Source organism: Piliocolobus tephrosceles, chromosome 14 (assembly GCF_002776525.5).
Source record: "Piliocolobus tephrosceles isolate RC106 chromosome 14, ASM277652v3, whole genome shotgun sequence".
Taxonomy (NCBI): domain Eukaryota; kingdom Metazoa; phylum Chordata; class Mammalia; order Primates; family Cercopithecidae; genus Piliocolobus; species Piliocolobus tephrosceles.
This window is the reverse complement of record NC_045447.1, coordinates 101250292-101268561: the sequence shown is the minus strand read 5'-3', so window position 1 is coordinate 101268561 and position 18270 is coordinate 101250292. Positions and strand designations below refer to the sequence as shown.

The following is an 18270-nucleotide window of genomic DNA, read 5'->3' as shown; positions in this document are numbered from 1 at the left end:
CACTGATTGGATGCAGCCACCCACATTCGGGAGTGTGTTCCGCTTTATTCAGTCTACCGATTCAAATGCTAATCTCACCCGAAAACATCCTCACAGACGTAATTATTATTCTGACCAAATATCTGGGTTCCTCATGGTCCAGTCACGTAGACACATGAAGGGAACCGTCACAACCCCTCAGATCCCTGGGTGGTGAAGAGGCAAAGAAAATTAGCTCCCAGGGGACACTAGAATTTATGAAGAGCAAATAACCAGGGACCTGTCTAGCCCTGTGAAGGAAGCGGCCAGCTCCTAAGGGCCTTCCCGCTCACTCTATCTAAAAGCTGTTCCTAGTGAGCTCGCTCAGCTTTCATTTAGGGTCATGATGCAGTTAACAATGTAAAGCGGTATGCCAAGACGCAACTATTAGAAAGCCTACAGCTGAAAAACAGTACGGAGCCCCACTGATGGAGCAATTGGAATTTTCATCCATTGCTGCAAGAACTGCAAAACAGTCTGCTCACTTTAGAAGACAGCTTGGCAGTTTCTCATAAAGTTGAACACACATTTACTATACAATCCAGCAATCCCAAGACCTCTAGGTATTTACTAAAGAGAAATAAAAACCTACGCTCACACACAAGTCTGGATGTGAATGTTTGTAGCAGTTTTACTCATGATTATCAAATACTAGAAACAACCCAAATGGGTGAATGGATTATAAAAAATCCATACAACGAAATATCAGTCAGTAATAAAAATGGACACACTCTTCATACACAGATCTCCAATGCATCACGCTGAGTGAAAGACGCTAGTTTCAAACACTTGTATACTGTATGATTCTATTCACTGGACATTTTCAAAATGACAAAACAATAGCGATAAGGTGTAGCTCTGTGTCTCCACCCAAATCTCGTGTCGGATTATAATTTCCAATATTGGAAGAGGGGCCTGGTGGAAGGTGAATGAATCCTGGGGGTGAACGTCCCCCTTGCTAATCTCCTGATAGAGTTCTCAGGAGATCTGGTTGCCCGGAAGTGTGTAGCACTTCCTCCTTCTCTCTCTCTTCCTCCTGCCGGCCATGTGAGGATGGTGCTTGCTTTCCCTTTACCTTCTGTCATCATTGTAAGTTTCCTGAGCCTCCCCAGCCATGCTTCCTGTACAGCCTGCAGAACCATGAGTCAATTAAACCTCTTTTCTTCATAAATTACCCAGTCTCGGGTCTGCCTTTACAGCAGTGTGACAATGGACTAATACAAACAGTGATGAAGACCAGTTCAGGGCTTGCTGGGGTTAGGTGGTAGAGGGTAGGCGTGACGGGGTAGTATTAATACAAGGGGTACTGGAGTATTTAGGAGTATGAGAACTGTTCTGAGTCCCAGTTAGAGTGCTGGTTACATGATTTACATGTGTTAACTTTCATAGAATGAAACAACCCTCCTCCAACACTATATTTGCTCTATTACAAATAAAATTTTTACATAATCAAATGGTAAAAAGAAATAACTGTATGCCACCCAATTTAGGCACAGGGTAAATGCACCTAATGGGAACTATCTGTGAATTGGGGTCAGTCAACACAAGTTGAATGCACAATATGTACAGGCCGACAGGCACAAGAGGGCCAGTGACTCACAGGCATTGCTCAAATATTTCAGTATGAAATGAGGATAAGTGACATTCTTGAGTCACTGGGCGCAACCTGGGAATTATTTGAAAAGGCAGAATAGTTGTGATTTGTTATGTTTCTTTTTCCAGGCACTTTGTATTTACTGTCTTAAGTCAGGAAATGTAGGCTTAAAGAAAAGAAAGAAAGGGTTTGCCCTGGATTTTGATCCCGGTTCCGTCTGGTTCCCCAGCCCCATCTTCACTCTAGGCTGCTGCCTCCCAGGGGCCATATAAAGCCACAGTGAGGATTATACCACGATTTGTCCCTTTTCCTCTGTTGTACCCTAAGCAAGTCCTTAATCTACTGGCCCCTTAAAGCTCTGTTCTTCCTTTAAAGCCAGAGTTCTCAGTTGCGAGGGTGTGGGGGTACAGGGGGAAGCAGGAGATTTTGCCTTCAGGGTACATGTGGCAATGTCTGGACATATTTTTAGTTGTCACAACATGGGGGAAGAGTGCTACTGGCATCCAGTGGGGAGAAGCCAAAGATGCTGCTAAACATTCTACAATGTTTAGGACAGCCTGAAGGAAGAGTGATTCAGTCCCAAATGTCACTTGTGCCAAGACTGAGAAATGCTGATTTGGAAGAGGCAAGGAAGGGAAGAAGGAAAGAGACAGGAAGGGAGGAAAGGAGAAAAGGGAGGGAGGGAGGGAGGGAGGAGGGAAGGAAGGAAGAAGGGAAGGAGGGAGGGAACATATTAATCTCATCTACAAACCAGCACAGAGTTAGGTATTTAAAAATTCTTATCTCATTTATCTCCCCATAAACCTTCTGAGATATTTATTATTAACCCCATTTTATGGTTAAGAAATTTGTGGCTGAGATCCATACAGAAATGTGCCCAAATCCCAGTGGTCAGACAAGATGCTGCGGGATTGCAAAATCGAGGTACCTGCAGGGTGGTGCCTGGGAGCTGGCCTGGCAGTTCTGCCAACCTTCTCCTGTGGTCTTAAAAATTTCTTCTTACCCCTAAGGTATCTGCAAAGAAGGAGGCCATTGGATCGCAAAGAAGAGGACTGTTAGATGGGCAAAAGGGCGAATCTGAATTCAAGAGGCTGAATTCCATGGATGGAGCCTGTCATCACTAAGAGCCACCGAGGATGGGTTTGTCCTCAAATCTTCTTTGGTTCCATCTGTCCCTCCTCCCTCAAGGCGCTCACATCTGGCCTCCATCCCAAAAGCCCGGAGACAGGCAGATGTGTGCCCCAAGCTGGCTTCCTGTCCTCTCCCGCCAGTACGTGCTGCTGGACTCAGCCACAGGGAGTGGGGCCCCACTCGGCACAGCAGGCAGGAAGCTGGGGACCACAGGGGTGGGAGAGGGAGATGAGAAACACCACAGAAGAACCCGCCACAATCAGTTTCCCATAATAACATCCGATGGGCATGGCTTGCCTGAGAAAATCAGCAACTTGCTTTAAAAACAAGTCCTATTTGAGTGATTCTGGCTCAGTTTTACCTATTCATATAATTAATGTTGATGGATTCAACAGTTAAAAATGGGGTTCATGCATTTAAGATAGAGGGTGGGGGAAGAGATAAAGAGAACAGAGGAATAAAGGCAGAAAAAAAGACAGAGGACAGGAATAGAGAGGGGAGAAGGACGTATGTTTGAAGCTTAACGGGAAACTCAGAATATAGATGTGCTCATGACAAAGATGAACCCCAGAAAGTGGTGAACCCCAAGACTGGGAGACCCTCTTGCAAACTGGATGAAACCACAGTGATGGGAGCTGCTCTTTAGAGTTTGTTCTAGATCCCTGCGGCTGGGTTTCAGGTCAGGCAGCATGGCTCTCACACATCCCGTACAGGAGAACCAATTCCTGATCCATTCTCTTAGGCTCTCTGTGGCGTGGTCCAGCTGGAACGAAGCTGCGGCTGACGCCCACCACACTCTCTCCCGCCCAGCCTGGCCCAGGCAGCACTCACAGTTCCAAGATCAGAATGACGTCTGTCTTGTTCTCATAGACTTCGTGCAGGGTGATGACATTGGGGTGCTGGATCTCCTTCAGGATGCTGACTTCCCGCTCGATGTCCTCGCGGCTCACGCCCCGCCGGCTGGACTTAGTCCTCCTTTTCTTGATGAATTTGGCAGCATACTGGAGCCCGGTGCTTTTCTCACGGCATTTCTTCACAACTGCAAACTGTCCACTGAAAAGAGAAGATGGACGATTCTTTATCGTTCATTAAAAGAAAAAACAGGATTTGAGTGAGGACGTGGCATGGTACAGAGGGGACAAGAGAACTGTGAATAGAAAAGTTCAAATTGTGGAAAAGTAACAAATTAGGTAGGGATGTTTCTTATCATCATCAGTTTCACTAAGCCTGTTTCTTTACAAACAATGCTGCAAGGAATATAAACTCTTAAAGTATATTTTATTGAAAGAGTGATCATGTCTCCATTTCTGTCCTCTCCTCCTTCCCTCCCACTTCAGGTCCTGGGACAGCAGCAAGGAGCTCTGTGATCTGACCTCACTTCCAGCAAGCTCTTTTCCTGCATGTCTAGTCTCTGAGCCTCGAAAACAAGGGATTGAGACCAGAGAATTGGTTTAAAAAAAAAAAAAAAAATATATATATATATATATATATATAACCAATTTAAATACACAAACAGGAAAAGGTCTATTATTTTGTTCACAATTAAGTGACTGATGTTGGTCACTTCTCTGGCATTATCTCCCCTCTCCTCCCTTCTCAAGGTATTTCTACCCAGGGATCTTTGTGGTTCTGGGGAAGCCGATTCCACCCCTAACTGTAAATATGGATCATGTGACCTAGGCTGAGCCAATCAGTCCACCTCATTCTCCTGGTCACAATGATGGGCATGTGACCTAAGTAAGACCCTTTAGAGGATGCACAGAAACAGGTTTTCTGAGACTCTTTTCTGAGTGTGACAGAACCCCCAAAAGCCAACAATCTTGGGACCATGAGGAGAGTCACTCTTAGTTTGAAGACAACCACTGCAGAGGCAGAGCCAGTAAAAGGGAAGAAACCAGGTCTGTGGTGACACCATGGAGTCGCTGGATCAGCCCTGGCCTGAAACTATCTGCCTGTGATGTTTCAGCGACATAAGCCAATAAATTCCTTTTATGGCTCAAGTCAGTTTGATGGGTTTTCTACTTCTTGCAGAGGAAAGCACCCTACATGCCACAGCAAATAACCCAGATTCCCTTTCCCATGTATTAAAGACTGTAATAACAGAACTCGACTCAAAATAATAAGAGGTAGGCAGGAAGTGGGTGAGATGGTGAGAGGTACACAGGCCCCGCTGACAGTCAGTGGAACGCAATGCAGAGACCCTCCTGGACCCATGCTGGTGCCCTTCCTTCTTCCCTAGTGCCCAAGGAAGAGTCAATCTGCCCATCGCAGGATCTGTATGTTTCTTGGCACCTGCTGGAGTACTGCTATGTAAAGAATTATCACAGGTATTTTTAGCTGGCTTTATCCTCACGTGAAGACAAAAACCAGAGAGAAAAGCAAATTAAGGATAATATTTTGATGTTAAAGAATGGATACTTTAAAATATTACTCATTTACTTTAGCAGTAGGAGGCCAGTGAAGAAGACACGCAGAGAAAAGGATTATCTTTATAGCCGTGTCAATTTTTTTTGCATGGCAGGCTGTTAATACCCGCTATCCCCCTGCAGCAGGATAGCTGAGAAGCTGAAGAATAAATCACACTGGAATGCCAGCACCGACTGCCTGTAAACTCGCTACCTTAAACAGTTATGGGGTCTATGTAATGACTTTATTACAACCAAAATCCAATTTCTCTGAGGAGGAAAAACCTTCCCTCTACTGTGGGGTGGAGGGTGGAGAGATGGGGCATATGGAGAGAAGAGGGGAAACAGCCCGAATTCCAAACACAGTCGGCTGCTTCCTTTAGAGTCCAGGCCCCTCCTTACAAAGATATTATCGTGTCCCCACCAGGCAGATTCAAAAGGACCCAGGATAGGGAGACCCAGCCCAGCCCAGCCAACCAACAAGCAGCTGACAGTTCAGAGGCTGGGCCCATTCATATCTCACACATGGCCACAGCAACTTGTCTCAGAGACTTACAACTCAAGGCAGACTCAGTAGTTTCAATCATGGTGCCTTAAAATTCAAAACCAAAAGTCAAGAGAGAGACAGAGAGACAGAGAGAGTAAAAAAAATACTTTGGGAGGCCGAGGTGGGTGGATCACAACGTCAGGAGGGGGGCGGGTGGGGAGGGGGAAGAAAAAAGAAAATCCTTCTGACAGGAGAGTCACAAAGAATTTCAATGCAAGCCTAGATACAAAGACTCTTCCACATGTGTTTTCACCTCCAAATATTCTATATTGTAAGTTTCTTCATTTTATTTACGGGAAGATGGTAAGTAAAGTCAGGTTAGCCCTGATGGCAGGATGAAGGCAGGTGTTGAATGTTATGTGCACTCATGCCCAGGTGAACTGTGGTGCCTTAGTTTACAGTGAAACCTGGGGAATTTACTCTCTCACCTGACAATGGATCCCTCACTTACACTGCAGGGTCCCCACACAAAAAGTGCTGGCTGGTGAGGAGGGGGTAAGGGCTGGTGGGTAGGAAGGCTCTATGTGGATGCTGGGGTACTGGCTAATCCTGACTGCAAAGAGTAAAATGAGGGTCTAGAATGAGCTTGAGAAACTTGTTCTAGACATACTGCAATGTCACCTCTTTTAAGATACCATTCCCTATTCTTCCCTGATACTCCTAACAATCTATTCCCTTTCCTCCAATCTGCCATATGCCTGAGTCCAAAGAGCCCCCCATACCCCTCAGGAGAACCTGCTGTTTTCTGCCCATTCTTGCCTTTCCCACCCTCCCAGACTGCCGATGCCTGGAGGACAAAGGGCTGCCAGGCTCATCTTCGCATCTCCTGAGGCCCTGGGTGCAGACCTACTTCACGTAGTCCATGCACAATGCACATATGCTGTGGCTGATGCCTGAATCTATAACCCTGTGAACCCGAGGAGTTAGACAAAGGGTTCTGCATAACAGTTCAACAGAATTGTGTAGTGGCTAGGAGCCAGCAGTGTAACCCAGGGTTTATTTAGGACTTAGCCACTCTAGGCCTCAGTTTTCTTATCTGTAGAGTGGGCATAATAAGTGCCTGCTTAGAGGGAAAAGGATGAAATGAGCCAATATGCATGAAGTGTTTAGAACAGCACCTGACCATAGGAAGTCTTCAATAACTTTTAGCTGCTATTAATCTGTGACAACTGGAGTCATTTTCATCAGCACACTGCTGCCTCCGTCTCGCAGTGATGCAGTATTACCCCGCAGGTACCTACCTCTCATGACCGCCAGAGAGAAAAGAGCCCTCACAGTACAAAAAAAAAGCCCACAACAGGGCTGTACTGTGCTAACAATGTGTACAACTATTGCTAAATCCTCACTCTCTTCCTCCTTCTGCTGCCTGTCCCCACCCAGAGGGTGTGTTGTCACTTATAACTGCTCAGGCAGGCTGGCCCTGGCCTTGGGAGCTCAGAGTCACAAACTGAGCCAAAGTACCAACAGCCAGGCCCACCTGGGGGCCTTTGGGGCCTTTGAGTGTGCTGGGTAAGCCTGTCAGGCATTTCCATAGCACAGTCTCGTCAGGCAGTCGGCAAACTGTGAGGACAGACTCCTGGAGGAGCAACTCTTCCCTAGTCAGTCATTTGCTTTGTGAGGTCTAATTCCAGTTGGACTGTTGGTGAATTGCTGCTCTGATCCCTTCCTTCCTGGGCAGCTGGGCCTGGACCCGCTTTCCTCCCTGGATCGGGATTCCTTTCGGGGGACAGTTCCTCTTCACCCATCCTCTGCCTCCCCAAAGACAACAACAACTTAAAAAACACAGCTTGTGTGTCTACTTTGCTGGTGAGGATTCCTAAATTGTGTGCCCGCAGAGGAATACCGGGATCCAGATTCAAGGGTGAGTTCAGACGGACCAGGGAGCAAAGCGACAGCACACAAAGCAGCAAGACTACTGCCGCAACCACGCTGGGGGCGCTTGTCCCTTCTGCCCCCTCCTTACACCCATGCACTGAGGCCAGTCAGTAATCAACAATGATACAGTTGGCTGCATTATTAATTAATTACCATTAATACAGCTAGGGCTGTTCAATGGATGGGGGAGGCAGTCTTTACTGGAAAACAGAAATTCTTTGTATGCTATGACATTTAATTTTGATAAAGCAGTACAAGTGATCCTTATTATTCATGGATTCTGTACTTGTTTTTTCACCTACTTAGTAACTTTTTTTTTTCTTTTCTTGAGACAGGGTCTCGATCTGTCATGCAGGCTGGAGTGTGGTGGTGCAATCACAGCTCACTGCATCCTCGACCTCCCAAGCTCGAGCAATCCTCCCACCTCGGCCTCCCGAGCAGCTGGAACTACAGGAGCATTATCACCACACCCAGCTAATTTTTTTTTTCTTTTCTTTGTTTTGTTTTGGTTTGGTTTGGTTTTTGGGTTTTTTCCCGCAGAGATGGAGTCTTGCTCTGTTGCCTAGGCTGGTCTCGAACTCTCGGGCTCAAAGCAGTCCTCCCACCTCAGCCACCCAAAGTGGGGGAATTACAGGCATGAGTCACTGCAGCAGGCATAAAATTTATTTGTAACCTCCAAGTCAACATTTCTGGCACTTCCACAGTCACTTGTGGACGTGCATGGATCGTGGAAACTTGGAGAGGATTGTGGAAAATTGGAGAGGCGGCTGCACAAGTTTCTAGCTGAAGTCAAACAGCTGCCTTCTTGCTTTGGCTCTCACACCATAAACGAGTGTACTTTCCGCAGCCCGTTTAGTGTCACATTTTTTATTGGTAATTTCACTGTATACAATGACCCCCAAGTATAGTACTGTGGTGCTGTCTAGTGTTTCTAAGCACAACAAAGCTGTGATGTGGCTCAGGGAGTGACTATGTGTGTTAGATAAGCTTCATTCAGGCATGCGTAATGTGCCGTTAGCCATGAGTTCAATGTTAATGAATCATGTGTGTGTGTGTGCGTGTGTGTGTGTGTGTGTGTGTGATGTCTTTAAACAGAAACACACATAAAAAAAGGTTATGCAAACATGACAAAAATGATTTGACCAGAGACTCACAAGAAGGTAACCCTGAGTTTCTCCTGGGAGCAATGGTTTAGAGTTTGCAGTGAATTTCTAGAGAACAACTCTCACACATAATGAAAGTCAACTATACGCCAACTTTTTTTTTTTTCCAAAAAATGCACTAACATTCTCCATCATTTAATAACTGACAAAACAGTCTGTTGCATTAGAGACAGACATCAAATTAATTTTAATATTAAAAACTTTCCACTAAATGTAATAAACATTTATGAACTACTCATGGTCAGATACATACGAAGATAATAAGACACATTCTTCCTTTAATGAGTTTTGTATTCAAAAACTTGATTCAAATGTAATCACCAATTTTATTAAAAAGAGGAAACGCGGCCGGGCGCGGTGGCTCAAGCCTGTAATCCCAGCACTTTGGGAGGCCGAGACGGGCGGATCACGAGGTCAGGAGATCGAGAGCATCCTGGCTAACACGGTGAAACCCCGTCTCTACTAAAAATACAAAAACTAGCCGGGCGAGGTGGCGGGCGCCTGTAGTCCCAGCTACTCGGGAGGCTGAGGCAGGAGAATGGCGTAAACCCGGGAGGCGGAGCTTGCAGTGAGCTGAGATCCGGCCACTGCACTCCAGTCCGGGCGACAGAGCGAGACTCTGCCTCAAAAAAAAAGAAAAAAAAGAGGAAACGCATGGCTAAAAGGAGCAAGCTTCATAAAGAACAGGCTGACATCTAATTTCTCTGACTCACTAATATATCTAATCTGACTACCACCTCTGCAGTCACTGAAGAAACTGTAACCAGGATTACATGAAAGGCTCTTTACACGTATTACTTTATTAATAATCACAACTCTATCAGATACACATCGTCAACTCTTCTGACCAAAGAGAAAATCAGGTCTCAGGGAGATTTTTAAAGACTGTCCCAAATCACTGAGTCAGTAAGCTGCATAACTAAGAAATGAACTCAAACTCAAGTGTATTTGCCTCCAAAGCTCCAGGTTCTGAGTCCCACCGCTGTGTAGACCTTGTACACTTTATGCTTGTCATACAAGTCATTTCACTGTGAAGTTACAGCCAGACTCCAGCATCACTCTAGGAAAGTGCTTTGTGAGGGGAAAGCAAGGGCAGGGGTTTGTGGTTAAATCTGTTTGGGTCATGTTGCCTTCTCTTCTCAATTGAAGACTCACAAGGTGTTTTAATTAATTAAAATCTTTGCTTTAAGATGCTCTGAGGTGCCATGCAATAAAAGTACACCATGTTTGTGCATTCAGGAAGCAGTCCAGTAACAATCAGAGAGAAACCCAAGCTGATTCTCAAGGTCAAGGCACAAGGATGGCAGCATTCCTATTTCTGTAGGTCTTCTACAGTTCCTGGTGCCTTAAAAAGAAATCTGTTTAACTTTTGTTTAATCCAGTCACTTCTTACTGTCAACTTTATTTATAATTCGTGGGAGGCTCTGCTCACATGGGACAATGAAGGTGTGGACATACAATGTCAGAGAAGATGTAACATTCAGAATGGAAGGAAAAAGCATAATCTGACTGGACGTGACAATTAATGTCTGCCGCATGAGCTGGTGCCAAGCCCAGGGTCTAACCTTTTCATTGCTGGTCCTGATCCAGACACACCATTAGAACACGTTCTCACCTGGAGCAGGTGGGAGCAGGTCCAAAAACAAGTGACGAAAACAGCATCTCCTTTTTCATGTTTTTACTTTAAATATGCATCTAACCAATACATATGCCAGTTAAAAGTTATTTATGGTAACTAGTATTACGATGAATTCCCTACATTAATGCTGGAAACAGATCTGGTTTAAATCTAACAGCTGATACGTTCCATCTTTCCGCTCCTCCCAAGTCTTTGCAATATGGTTTCTCATTAACACAAAATAATTTCTACTTTTGAACTCGTATCAAATCCCTGGCTCGGTTTCAGTGGTGGTTTATGGGTGATCTATTTTTGTAGAAGACTTTTGCTGCCAGAGTAGCAGGGCAGCTTGAATTCTGCCAGAATATTAGGATTACAGGTTGTAGGTAAGGGGTGAGGAACAGAAATGGTTTCTCAAGGATGAGTTAACATCTGATAATAATTCACATTTACAGTAGGAGATAAGACCCTGAGGGTTTACAGACTAGGTGAGAGACAAGCACGAAATACTTCACTGTGGGAAGAGGAAAAAAGGGGTCTCAGTTGCTGTTGCAGAGAGGGTGCAGTTAGGAGACCCCTGCCCAAGCTGGCCCCCGAGGCTGTGCCTGAAGGCTGAGCGTGAGTCAGGAGTGGAAGAAGGTGTGTGTGTAGGGACAGGGTTTCCTAGAGGAGGAACAGCGTGACAGAGGCAGGAAGGCATGGAAGAGCCTACTTCGTATTTCTAGAGGAAGAGAGGAGTGGCAGGGAGGTGTCGGGCCAGACACACACACAGGGCCCTGTGCAGATGAAGTGACGTCAGCCCCAGCTCCGCCAATAACTTGAGAAAGCAGGAGGCCTCTCTGGGCCTCAGTTTCCCATCTGTGCAAGTATGATGACAACATGAAATGAGGCCATGCATGTGAGTGCACACTGTTGTCTCTAAACACATCAAGCACATGGAAAGGATGAAAATTACCACGCTGTCTAAGCTTCGTGAACTTCTCAGAGAAGCCAAGAAGACAGGATTTCAGGAGCTGAAAAGCCGCACCAAACTTCCCCTTGACATTTTTCTATGCAACAAGTTTGAAATCTAAATGTTAAGTCTCTACATTTTATTCCCCCGTTGGAACTCAACAAAGCTATTTTCATTTCGGATGGAGACGTATTTGGTTTGCCCTCTTTGGTCCTCAAAGGCCCCTGCAGCTTTGCTTAGATGCTGAAGCTTTCATCTGGAGGTAGGTGATGGGAAGCAGACAGCATCTTCCAAAGACGGACTCAGCCGTCTTTCTATCCCACATGCTGTCTTGAGTGTGACCCTCCAGTCTCTCACCCTTGAATCTGAGCAGGCACCAGTGACTTGCCTAACACACAGAATGTGGCAGAAGTGATCCTGGAACTTCCGCCTGAGTTCTTAGGAGCTTCCTCTTGGAAGCCAACCAGCACGCTGGGAGAAGCCCGGGCTGTGTGGAGAGGCCGTGTGCAGACGCTTCCGCCCGCAGCTCCAGCTGAGCCGACAGCAGCTGTGAGAGACCAGGCACGTGCGTGAGCTGTCATGGACATCTGGACCATCAAGTCTTCAGGTGGCTATAGGTCTAGCCAACCTCTCAATGTGACCACCCGAGAGACTCAGGCAAAACCCTCTAAGCTGGGTCCGGGCAGCCCACAGAAGCATGAGAGTTAATTTTCAGCTACCACGTTTTGGAGTGGGTTGTCATGCAGCAGTGGGTCGGCAGAACAGCACTGAAGAATCTGGGATGGTGGGCTTAACAGATCACCTCAGAAGTCGTGCAGAGGAAGGACTTGACACAGAAGGTGACTAGGTCACAAGCAGCCTCACAGGAGAGCATGGGAAGGGAGTGAGGGTGTCCAGGCCACCCTGAACGCAGGCCCCGTCCCAGGCTCAGAAAAACGGGCCCTCTCATCCCATCAACACGCATGGACTTGCTTTTCAACTTCTCTGCTTCTCATCATGGCAACAATTTCCCACCTTTCAAGGAAAATTCTGCATCATTTAGGAAGGTCCTCAATACAAACAACAAAACCCAAAGACCCTCACTGAGATGCCTTCAGGGTTCTGGCTGGGCAGGGCTCGCTGCTGGCCTCCAACTTTACCTTCCCCAGTCTCTGCAGTGAAGCAGATCTCCACCCTGGGAAACACACAAATCCCAAATGCTATACACGATTCAGTAAACACGGCTACCTAATCTTCCTCCTGCCCAGTCTGAATGCCCAGTGCGCACCTCTACTGACTGCACCTTTAGCAGAACGCGTGTGAGGAGGAAACACTCTCTTCAGGAAGCACCTTCAGCGGGAACTCCTTCTTTGATCTTAACCCCAACAGGTTCACGGATTTCAGCACAGGACGAAGGCAAACCCAGTATGGGAACTCAGTACTTCAGCACCAAGTGGTCCACAATTCCCTTGGAATGTAGGCCACACTTGGAGTGGTTCTCTTTCTGCCCTTTGAGAAGCTACGAGGCAGAGGAAAGCAATACTTTTCACCGGAGAAAAGCAAAGCAGGTGATTTAAAAAAAATCATTATCATGAAAAAAAGTACAACCCTCCAAAAACTACTTTAAACTAATACAAGGCCTCGGTGAAATAGTCTGTGATCTGTAGAGCAAGTGGCTCAGGTTGCCACGGCACCAACAGGGAAAAGTGGAGTTTACTGAGGGGATAAACAGCAGTCCGTCACCCTGGGAACCAGAACAACATGCAGAGGGAGGAATGAGACGCAGAAAAAGAAGGGCGAACTGCACAATGGGCCAAGGAGAGCAGAGGAGAGGTGGGTCCCTCAGCGAAAGCATCCTCCCAAGGACAAGGTCCCCTGGAAGACTGCAGAGAAGGTGGCATAACCGAGGAACCAAGGCCAGCATGGGTCGGGCTCCACGCACTGGTTTGGTATCGCAAGTGGGAACAAAGAAACCAAATATGCTGAGTGTCAGGTAGCTCAAGAAACCTCTTTATCATCAAGAAATTTGCAACTCAGAGCAGTTGAGGATTAAACGGAGGGGAGATTAGAAAGATAGCAGTGGGTGCCTTCGTTCACTCCCCCTTGTCCCTACGATACCTCTTTGCAGGAGGAAGGTCCAAGATCCATCTAGAAGAATATTTCCCAAAGTGGGTCTTTGGAGCTCATATAAAGAGATGCTGCTTGGAGAAAGGGTGTCAAGACCAAGTAAGTTTAAGCAAAGGTAGGTAAACAAAGTCACAACAGGGTGCTATATGCAGGACTCAGTCAACATGGCCCTTTCCACGAGGGGCAACAGCATTCGGCATTTCACATGGTTTGGGGTTGATGTTAACCACCAAACTTTTTTCCTTCCTTACATATTTTTAGTTACGAAGCATTCTGAAGTCCAGTTTTCTTGGGAAGGTGTGCTTTGGCCCTCTTTCCCAGTTAAATGGGAAGCTTCCTGGAAGTGGACTATGCATTCACTGTTTCCTTTGCATTTTCAACACTTTCAGATTATTCCCTAAGGCAGGATGCCAATCACAGTGCCTGCTCCTTCATGGGCTGGAAGAGCCAAGCACAGAGCTGGAGGTGGGAGATGCCCAGGTGGATTCAGAACTTCCTGGGACTGACCCATTAGAAGAGTGGGGACCAACTGAGTCAGGCCTGGGAGAGGAGGCCACCCACCTCCTCAGGCCTGGTGTTTCTTCTGCCTCCTTCTGGCTACTGGTGAAAGGGCTGCTTAGAGGCCACAGGCAAATCTATGATGGATTCAGCCCTCTTCACCACTTGAAACTGGCAAAGGATTTGGAGATTTTCTTTTATTTCAGGCAGGCAGTGGGGCTGGGTAGTTTGGGTGGCAACTGAGAGCAGATGGACTGGGCATGGACAGCACAGTACATACTGGCCATGACAGCTACCTCCGAGGAAGAGCATGGTGGTGACAGGAAGGAGCCCAGAGCCTGGCAGACTCCTTAGAGCAGAGTCCTGAGCCTAGAGATGTACCACTGCCTTCCTCTAGGCCCAGTTCCTTCACTTTCTGGGACTCACTGCCCTAGTGAATCCTACCTGCTTCCCATATGGTCCACGACATCAGGAATTTACTAACAAGACACGTCAGTGCAACAGACTTTCAACTGCCCAGTGGGCAGTGTGCAGAGTGAGCAGGGGCCCTGGCTCCAGCTAAAGGATATGTGAACTGCACCCACTTTTCTCAGCACCATCCCTAGGACCTAACACAGAACACCTGCCTGCTGCTTGCTGTTTGTTTTTGTCTGTAAAGCCACAAAGGAAAGGAAGGAATAAGTGTTGGGAAAGCATAATTTGATACAATCTAAACAGGGCCTCTGATGGATCAGACAAATAAAATAAACAACAACACTCCATACACTTTCTCCAAATATAGTAAACCCTACATCGGAATCATAGCTGAACTCTGAGTCCAGTTTTAAGGAGACTACAATGCCCTTAAACAGAAAGGGTAGCTACAGATTACTGTTATGCCAGGATCGGCTGTTCCATTTCAGTGAATGCTGACCACATTGGATGACTGGAGATCAGAGCTTCCTGCCCCAAGATTCTAGTTGAGTCCCCGGCTCTCGAGTGATTCTGGTTGAGACTCAGAAGGGTCAGCTCCTGGTTTGATCACTTTGACTTCACCATGCTATTGCCTTGGGCCAATCCCATCATTTGATCATCTTGACTTTGTCATGTAATCCCCTTTCAGCCAGTGAGTCAAAGTTAACTGGACCATAAGGAATGATTTGTTCTCAACTTGGCAAGCTGCTCTTGGCTGAAAAAACATTGAAAAAGAAGGCAGACGGTTCATATAATGTCATGGGGAAAGAGAAGACAAATAAAAAGCTAAGCTAAGTTCCTTATTCTGTGGCCAAAAGAACAGGAAGAAAGTCAGACGTGTTCAAGGTGCTAAGATTCGAGACGGGCAAGAACCAGCTAAAGGGAAAGAGAAAGGACAGAGCTTGGAACTCTGATGGCAGAGGTCATTACCATGCAAATACTCTACAAAACTGCCCAGATTGAAATACGAATTGTGAGATACTCCCCTCCAGTATTCACCCTGCTCAGTTCTGGAGCATGAGAGGAAGTGAACAAAGAAAGATGTCTAAATATTTTCATAGTTTCTCCTCTTAAGTCAAGATACTATTCGTCTGCATTTTTTTTTTTTTTTTTGGAGACGGAGTCTCGCTCTGTCGCCCAAACTGGAGTGCAGTGGCCGGATCTCAGCTCACTGCAAGCTCCGCCTTTCGGGTTCACGCCATTCTCCTGCCTCAGCCTCCCGAGTAGCTGGGACTATAGGCGCCCGCCACCTCGCCCGGCTAGTTTTTTGTATTTTTTTAGTAGAGATGGGGTTTCACCGGGTTAGCCAGGATGGTCTCGATCTCCTGACTTTGTGATCCACCCGTCTCGGCCTCCCAAAGCGCTGGGATTACAGGCTTGAGCCACCGCGCCCAGCCTCGTCTGCATGTTTTTAAAGGGTAGGTTTGGAACCCTCTGTCATGCTGTCATTGAAAGAATTAGCTCCACCTTATACCGCAAAGTCTGCTCCAAACTGCCCTCAGTGTCTTGGCAGAAATTCAAATATGCCTGGCACTACGTGGCATTTAGTGCAGTTGGGTGGCCAACGTACTTGGGAGACACCATTCACAAGTCTGTCCTGCTCTGGAGACTGAATACAACTGAGGGTAGCCAAGCTTCTTTGGGGTCTTTCGTGTCTGGGATTGCAAGAGTCACAGGCCCAGGTCTCAGGGAGACAGTGAGTGGGTGTCTGGTTGTCAGCCCGGCAAAGAAGAATCCTTTTCACAGTGCTCTAGGCCAAGCCATTTCCCATGATGTCTACAGATCTGTCACCTTGGCTCTGAACCAAGTGGGGACTCACCTTGTGGAGGAAGTCTAGGGGGAGGAGAAAATGGGGAGGGGACCACAGGGTCACTTCAGGGCAGGCAAGAAGAGGCTGGCAGGGAAAGGCACTGCTGGAGTTACCTGAAGTGACAGCCACTCAGATAAAACTGAAAGATGATAAGTTAAAGAGAAACCGGAGCTCCCGGGAAGCCTGAGTATTCTCTCAATGGAAGCAGAACTCCCTGGAAGCCAGCCACGAGGCTGACCTCACCCCCACAGCCCGATCTGAGCAAGCATGCAGCTTATTGTGAGAGCCAGGGCAAGACTATATCCACCACGGCCAGGACAGTAAAGAGACTGATGGCGTTAACTCTTGGAAGTGCCACTTTTGAAGAGAATGTGTCACTAATTAAGTCTCAGGTCAAACACTAAACAAAATAAAAGACAATTTGTGTGAATGAGGTTTGGAGGTGGTATCTCCTGAAGCAGGGCTTGTAAACCCGACGACCTTCCCATGGAGTACTGCTTCCAAAAAAGTGTGGAATATGACTTCTATGGGACATGAAGTCATCCTCGTCATCGGGGGGTTTTAGAAGCTTTGTGGATGGAAACATCATCCCCTGGCCAGGAAATGGGTGCAATGGGAAGTCCACTGGTGGGCGAGAAGGGAAGAATGACCTCTCCTACAGCCCATGCTGGGCTTGGGTGGGAAGCCCTTCCTCTTGCTGGGTTTCCTCCTGATCATCTGCAGTGGGCCGGGGGTAAGGAGCTCTATACCCTTCCCCAACATGGGTGGCCGTGGGCCCTGCAAAGCTGGGGGTCAACATGGTCTTGTCACTTGGATCAAGAGGCTGTGCTTGTCCGCAGTGACATGGAAACACTGAGGCCAGACAGCCTGGCCTGTTTAAAGAATCCACCACGCTCAGCATAATGGGCCTAAAGGAAATGGTGGCAATGGCCCCGGAGTGGAGGACGGTCCACCAGGGAAGCAGGGATGCCTCTAGTTACACGTGTATCACCACAGGCCCCCTGTTTAGACTTTCTGCTCCAGGGTACTGACTTCCACAGGGCTCTGCAATGCCTCCAGAAAGGAAGGCAACTGGACTTGCAGGTGAAGAGGTGGCTTCACGGTGGAGGTAAGCTCTGAGCAGAAGAGGCTGGCTACAAAGCTGCACAATCTTAATAAATCAAAATCTGGAGCTTACTTTCCACTTAATGGGTGCGTGAATGCACAATAATAGAACTCATTTTTCCAGCTACTTCATCATTTGTTAGACATGAGATACATCGCTAGTCACTATAATGAGAACCACAAACAAGTAACGTGAATACTAGAAGAACTGGTTTGTTGAGTTTAAATTTTAATTTCCTTCATAGTGACCTACCAATGCATTAGCGTTTAAAAAAAAATTTAACCACCCTTGTATATAGGATTCGTTCTGAAAAATTAATACCACTTTTGAATCCCCAGAGCCTAACATAGTACATTGGAGAAAAGTTTAGTATTAATACACGTTGACTCAATGTTGTATGGGTTCCTAAATTTATATGCTGACTACCTATCTGTTTACATTGTTTCCACCGACTTTCTGAACACGGAAAAACAATCGCTCCAGCACTGAAAAACATTATGCAAGATGTCCATCGCTTGCTTTAAGAACATCCTGGCCCAGGGCAGTCCACATGCGTTTACTTTTCTCATTTACTGGGCTCTGATTATTTTACTAAGCCCTGGCCCTGGGCTTAGTACATAACTGGCCCTGTGGGAGCTGCCTACGAGCTTTTAGAAGCCTAAGGGTCAATCAGTGTATTTCAGATCCTGTACATTCATCCGAAAAGCAAAGCCCTCACATGGGCCATTGACAAACTTCATGGCAATTCTCCTGGTCTCCTAGAGGCTAATTGCTTTGACTAAGCAGTTGCCTTCAGCCATAACTTCAGGTAACTGGGTAGATTCCCAATTTGGAACACAACTGAAATATTTTGCAAATAAGAATTTTTCATAGTCATTAAGTAATTTGTAATTGGCCCTTGAAAGGATAATGCAGTTTGTTAACTCCATGAGGTCAGATTTCTAAAAATTGGGAAATTAGAAAGCAGGACTCAAGATCTTGTATGAATACAACAG

The 18270-nt window shown here is 46.6% G+C and overlaps 1 protein-coding gene across 5 annotated transcripts in view; it reads right to left on the bottom strand.

Annotated features, from left to right (window-relative positions):
- Positions 1-18270, bottom strand: part of DAPK1 (death associated protein kinase 1) — a 212160-nt gene that overhangs the window by 99681 nt on the left and 94209 nt on the right. For all 5 annotated transcript variants that reach the window (XM_026446963.1, XM_026446961.1, XM_026446962.1 and 2 more), the window contains exon 3: positions 3575-3796. In XM_026446963.1, coding sequence (XP_026302748.1) covers positions 3575-3796 — 222 coding nt within the window. The remainder of the gene's footprint in view (positions 1-3574; positions 3797-18270) is intronic.